This window comes from Zingiber officinale, chromosome 2A (genome assembly GCF_018446385.1).
Source record: "Zingiber officinale cultivar Zhangliang chromosome 2A, Zo_v1.1, whole genome shotgun sequence".
Classification (NCBI taxonomy): domain Eukaryota; kingdom Viridiplantae; phylum Streptophyta; class Magnoliopsida; order Zingiberales; family Zingiberaceae; genus Zingiber; species Zingiber officinale.
Window position 1 is genome coordinate 25287612 of NC_055988.1, and position 7038 is coordinate 25294649.

Here is a 7038-nt window from a genome sequence, read left to right on the forward strand (position 1 = left end):
ATTAAATACTCATTAAGACTCATTAATAAGGCTCATTAATGGAGTTAATGAGCATTAAGTATTTTCCTTAGATGAAAATACTTAAGCCATTTTTACTCTTATTTTTTATTATGAACGGATTATCATTATTCTTTCTCTCTTCTAGCTCTCTCTCCCTCTCCTCCATTGTCGAGCCACCCAAGAGTGCTAGCACACTCTAAGTGGTTCTTCTCCACCTATTGTCCGTGTGGATAGATATAGAGGAGTATACGCTTAACACTCTCGAGATCCGGCATCTTTTTGGACGAGCGGGATAAGCGAAGGGCTTCGCAACAAGGGTACAAGTCATGGATATAGAGATATCAAGTTGACACATGGGTATGCATTGGAGAATGTATACTGAATGACCCGCCATGAGAAAGTATCATGGATCGTTATATGAGTGTCATATACTTTCTCATGTGACTATTAGTATGACTATCAGTCTTTGGACCTGAAGTCACCATGGTTCCCTACATAAAGAGTTGCGTACTTTGGCTTCGTCAAACGTCACCCGTAACTGGGTGGACTATAAAGGCGATTACTGGGTATGTAACAAATTATGCGGAGGGATGTGAGTGATGTAGATGGGATATATCCCTCCTATATGATGGGAGTGACATCATGAGTCTTGATAGAGTGAGTCCACTAAGTGCATAGCCATGCCTAAATGAGTCAATATGAGATATTGAGCTCATTTGTTTAGAGTGAGTCTACTTGGAGTTCAAGACATAGATTGATTAGAGGATGACACGGTCTATGCCTCAATTGATCAATCTAGATGTTAAGGATAGAAGGATATTGTCACATATTGTGAGAGCCACAATTAGTAGTCACAAAGGTAATGTTGGATCTCAGCATTCTTGTAACTTGGGTAGTAATGATGTGTTGCTAGATATCGCTCATTATTTATGCTTCTAAATGGGTTTAGGAGCATTGCCAACATTACAAGAACTTATAGGGTCACACACAAAGGGCAATTAGATGGAGATTAGGTTCATATGATGAACCAAGAGGATTAGGTTCATATGATGAACCAAATTAGATTAAGAGTAATCCAAATTAGATTAATTGAGCAACACTCGATTGAGTTAGACTTGAGTTAGACTCAAGTGAGGCTAGACTTGAGTTAGACTCAAGTGAGGCTTAATGATGATATTCATTGAATTTTAAATTCAATGATAAATGGTGACATTCATTGAATTATGAATTCAATTTGAATATTAGATTCAAATTTCGATTCAAATTATGAAGAGAAGAGAAGTTTCAAAATGGTCATTTAATGAAGAATGAATATTCATTAAATACTCATTAATGAGACTCATTAATGGAGTTAATGAGCATTATACTTAAGTCATTTTTACTCTTATTTTTTATTATGAACGGATCATCATTATTCTTTATCTCTTCTAGCTCTCTCTCCCTCTCCTCCATTGCCGAGCCACCCAAGAGTGCTAGCACACTCTAAGTTGTTCTTCTCCACCTATTGTCCGTGTGGATAGATATAGAGGAGTATACGCTTAACACTCTCGAGATCCGGCATCTTTTTGGACGAGCGGGATAAACGAAGGGCTTCGCAACAAGGGTACAAGTTATGGATATAGAGATATCAAGTTGACACATGGGTATGCATTGGAAAATGTATACTGAATGACCCGTCATGAGAAAGTATCATGGATTGTTATATGAGTGTCATATACTTTCTCATGTGACTATCGGTCCTTGGATCTGAAGTCACCATGGTTCCCTACATAAGGAGTTACGTACTTTGGCTTCGTCAAACGTCACCTGTAATTGAGTGAACTATAAAGGCGATTACTGGGTATGTAACAAACTATGCGAAAGGATGTGAGTAATGTAGATGGGATCTATCTCTCCTATATGACGGAAGTGACATCATGAGTCTTGATAGAGTGAGACCACTAAGTGCATGGTCATGCCCAAATGAGTCAATATGAGATATTGAGCTCATTTGTTTAGAGTGAGTCTACTTGAAGTTCAAGACATAGATTGATTAGAGGATGACACGGTCTATGTCTCAATTGATCAATCTAGATGTCAATGATAGAAGGACATTGTCACATATTGTGAGAGTCACAATTAGTAGTCACAAAGGTGATGTTGAATCTCAACATTCTTGTAATTTGGGTAGTAATGATGTGTTGGTAGAAACCGCTCATTACTTATTCTTCTAAATGGGTTTAGGAGCATTGCCAACGTTACAAGAACATGTAGGGTTACACACAAAGGGCAATTAGATGGAGATTAGGTTCATATGATGAACTAAGAGGATTAGGTTCATATGATGAACCAAATTAGATTAAGAGTAATCCAAATTAGATTAATTGAATAAGACTCGATTGAGTTAGACTTAAATTACACTCAAGTGAGGCTAGACTTGAGTTAGACTCAAGTGAGGCTTAATGATGATATTCATTGAATTTTGAATTCAATGATAAATAGTGACATTCATTGAACCAACATCCAATTATCAATATGAAACCAAATAAAAAGTCTATATTGTGGGCAAAAAAATAATTAAAAATTACATCATAAATTATCATAAATCTATAAAGCTAAATATATTAAAATCAAATCATGTCATTTGTGTGAGAATAATAGCTTGTGCATATCTTGTGAAACAAGAGAGAACAAACCCTTTATTACTTTTATTTGCCTAAATTTTTCAAGTCAGTGCAAATGAAATTAACAAAGAACAATTAGTTAACTATGGCATAAGAATAGTAGGAAAAGTAGCTAGTTCAAAGCTTTTGCATCTAGAAAACAGAGAGAAGTGTTTGATAACATAGAAATCTCCACCATTAATCATATTTTCATGTTGTTTTAATCATCTAATGATGTTCCACAAACTCTTATGTTCCCATAGTGTTTAGTTCCTAGTTCAAGGGAGAATTCCTCTCAATTGACATATTTTCATGTTGTTTTAATCATCTAATGATGTTTCACAAATTCTTATGTTTCCATAGTGTTTAGTTCCTAGTTCGAGGGAGGGAGAATTCCTCTCACTCGATATCATCTAAGATATAAGAAATTTAAACCTACAACACCTACCAGCTCAGCCTATCTAAATTGACTACTATAACCTAACGATCCAAAGCACAGACTTTAGAACAACTATAACCTAACGATATCATTTAAGAATTGTAGTGTATTCAAGTGATTTGATATAGGTTGTACTATTGAAGAATTTTGATGCCTATAGTTGGCCTAGTTTCAAGTTTCAAATACAATGTTTATAATGACCATCACACTATTTATTTGCCATTAAAAATAATACTGTAAATGTAACTATAGACAAACAGAAAGATTACTCAGACTCTTTAAACTCAAAACTAATTAGTTCAATTTAATAGAAGGCAAATGTTTAGAAGCACTTCAAACAAGGAAAAAAATTAAGATGTTAAACATAACTTAAATTGATGCATACTAGTTAATAATGAAATTTGATGGTTGATTTATTGACCTATCTATCAAACATTGCAAACAAAACTTAACCAGTTATGTATAGGGTGTGTCATTCAAGCTCATAGACCTACCATATTTTGGGAAGTTTTTTACAGCCAAGTATTCAAGAAAAATTTTACAGATTGGAAGAACTTTAAAGAGTGGAAATCCATCATAAGTATGATTTTCAAGAAATTATTTGTTTCACAAACATTCTTGAAGACATAATCACTAGGATGAACACTGAACACTGTGCAAAAGATAGGGTTTCATCTATAACAAATATGCTTGTTATCAGCAAGCACCTGTATAGATTGGAGGAAAGAAATCACACTTGTCTCCAACAGAATCATCAAACAAATTAAGCAAGCGGCTCAATGAAACTTTGCTCTCAGCCTCACTGTGCGCCGCTTACACAAGTAATTGGAAGAAAATAGTAGAACATATCTGGTTTAACAAAAATCTGAATTCCACAACATCGTTTATCCCTATAACCATATTGACGATAAGAAAATCATTCCAATCAAGACGTCTCTCAGGATGATTTAAGAAAACTCTAAATCTTTATATCTCACGATGAAAACAACCTAAAACTAAATCAAGAAAAAGAAAGACAAAGAAGCGTTCAGGTTTTCAACTTGTAGTTGCTTTATTAAAAGTTTAAATACCTCTATCTTCAAGAATCTCACTAATAGAAGAATCAAAATCTTTAAAAAAAAATTATTGATGGTGAAAGGAAGTTTAAGAGAACACATGGAAAAATCTCAAACCGCTAGAAGAAAATTATTGGAATCCTAGCTGGCAGCAAATGAACAAAATCATCACAAGGTTCTGATAAATATGGAACTAGGAAGAGAAAAACGACATTTTTCAACCAAAGAAACACTTCTATTTCCCAGATTGCATCAAATGATTGGAAAGCCTACCGGTTGATGTGAAGTCAAGAGAAATCATTCCTCGTCTCCTCTATTCAAGAAGTTTGGGCAGAGCAAAGGGTTCAGGGGGAAAGCGTCTTCTTTCCATGCCAGGGCGTAGGGTTTAGGAGTCATCCTTTCCCCGCTTCCCCCTCCCTCGTCTGCCGTTGCCCTTCCTTGTGGCGAAAAATAATGCCGTTGCCCTTAATGCTGTTGCTCTTCTTGCTTTGGGACTATATAGCATTTCGAATTTTTTATTTTGTTTTATCGAATGAAACAAGGCTGGTATAAAAAAGGGGAGGGCCATAATTTTTAAAGTAAATGCGAAAAGATTTTGACATTTTGTCTTCTTCATTTTTTCATTTTACTAAAATGTATTTTTTAAAAAATAAAATAATATTTAACCTTATAATTATTTTTTATTTTGAAAAAACCAATAATTTATCTTCTAATGGCCACGATTATTTTTCCTTAGTTTTTTTTTTACAAACTCCTCTCTTTTTGTTTAATGGATGAATTTCATAGCCAAAATTAAATAAATATTTAAGGATACAATCTTTTTCATTCACACGGATGAGATTGATTTGTGATACTGATCGACTAGGTGATTTTTTTTTATGTCAATTACAAATAACATCTTTGTAAAGTTGATTTGGTCCTCAAGATCATTATATTATGGTAGGATATTTAAATTATCATTCAAATATCCATGGTTCTAATCAAAGGATGTTAAACTTCTCATATCAAATCCTATGCATAGACTAATACTATTTATCGGTGAACTACGCCACCACACCATGTCTTGTCTCATGGATAATTAGAGTGACTTATAAATTGTTTTAATACCAATTTATAAGATCATAATCACACTAGAAAGGGTGACTAACGTGTTTACTAATTTTATGAGTTGATAGTAAAAATAACTAAATAAAACAATCAACAATAAGAGTTTGCAGTAGTAGAATTAAAGACTAAATAACTTTATAATAAAAAAAGAATAAATTAAACTTATAATGGCATAAACTAATTAAACTCACAACGATATAAACAAAATAAATTTGTAACGTTGTCTTAATAAAATATAATGATTCCTTTAAAAGAGGTGGAGAAAATCTTTAACAAGAATCAAATAATGTTAAGCACAATATGAAATATTGTCGATTTGAACTTGATGAGTTTGTGGTAGTGCGAGGTAGCTCACAATAACTTTATTTATGTATTGTTATATATCACTAATGAGGATTTTATGGTGCTAGTGCGAGGTCGCTCTCAGACTATTAGTTCTAATAATTCACTTTTTAATTAAAGAAGTCAAATGAGAATTTAAGTAGTAATACAAATTATGATTTACCTATTTCCTTTCTTTTAATCAAGAACAAACTCAAGCATATCTTTCCTATTTACCTACATCACAAATTTGTACTCACTTTTCTATTTTTCCTTGACCTTCAATATTGCAAGCAAATTTAAAAAGTTACAATTGGTTTAAGCTAATACTTAGATTTGCTCAATGATTCTTGATTTACTAACTCCATATTTGATTTTATTTTGCCATACTATTTTGTATTTATCAAGTGTCTTTTGGTGTTACTAAATGTTTGAGATTTTGCCAAGCATGTCAATCAATTAAAAATCAAGAATCAAATAACTAGGGTATATCAATCAATTAATATATCTGTTTCCATTGACTACTACATCTACAAAACTAAAGTTAGAAATCAACTTCAGTGGTAAATTTTAAATTTTCATTAAATTTTAGAAAAAATTAAAATTTATACCGACCTTACTTTGATACATAATTATTAGCTAGGAAAAAAAAATCATTTGCATAAATTTGCATGTCAAAATGATGATTTTAGATACCAATTCAGAAACTACATATCAAGCTCATAAATCAAATATAAAATTCATGATTTGCAAATAGTATATCAAATTTCAAAATTTTGAAAAAAAATAATTTCTTCAAAATACATTAAACATTTATGTCATGTCAACCATATGATAATATTTGAATGTATGCTAATATGGTTGACCCTAAATGTATTGACTTTGGTACCTAAAACAAGTTGGGTTCAACTGACTTCTCTAAAAATTGTTTAGGTATTCACGTTCTTATTATTTTTCTAGTTTTACTTTCCCTCTTTGCTTATAAACTAAAGTAAAAATTTTCTTTCTTATATCCCTTATCCTAAGTCAAGTTTTTTGCTAAAAATAATCCTTTGACTACCAATTAGCATATTAACATTTTGTGATCCAATAACGATTTTTCTAATGTTGATGTCAAAGAATCAATTTATTTCCTTAGTGATTAATTTTCTAATTCTAATTCTTGAATCCTGATGTATGCAATTTATCACAAAGCGCTATAATATTAAATCTTTCTTCTAGCATACATGTTGAGTTTTAATTCACATTATTCTCTTTACTTTTGATAATGCATAAGTGTAAGTTTTTAGTCTCATATTACTAAGAAAAAAAAAGGTTGGAAGGCTTTATATATGGAGTCCTCCCATCCATGCTTAGCAAAATTAAGGGGACCTACATGCATGCGCGGGCTGAGCCCAAATCAGGTGGTTTCAGGGGGTTCGAACCGGAAATCTATAAACCGGGCGCAACGCACGCGAACATCGCGCGCAGGGGG

The 7038-nt window shown here is 32.6% G+C and overlaps 1 protein-coding gene across 1 annotated transcript in view; it reads right to left on the reverse strand.

Annotated features, from left to right (window-relative positions):
• Positions 1–4600, reverse strand: part of LOC122040960 — an 85332-nt gene extending 80732 nt beyond the window's left edge. The window contains exon 1 of the mRNA XM_042600458.1: positions 4410–4600. Coding sequence (XP_042456392.1) covers positions 4410–4437 — 28 coding nt within the window. The 5' untranslated portion in view covers positions 4438–4600. The remainder of the gene's footprint in view (positions 1–4409) is intronic.
• Positions 4601–7038: the final 2438 nt, after the last annotated feature.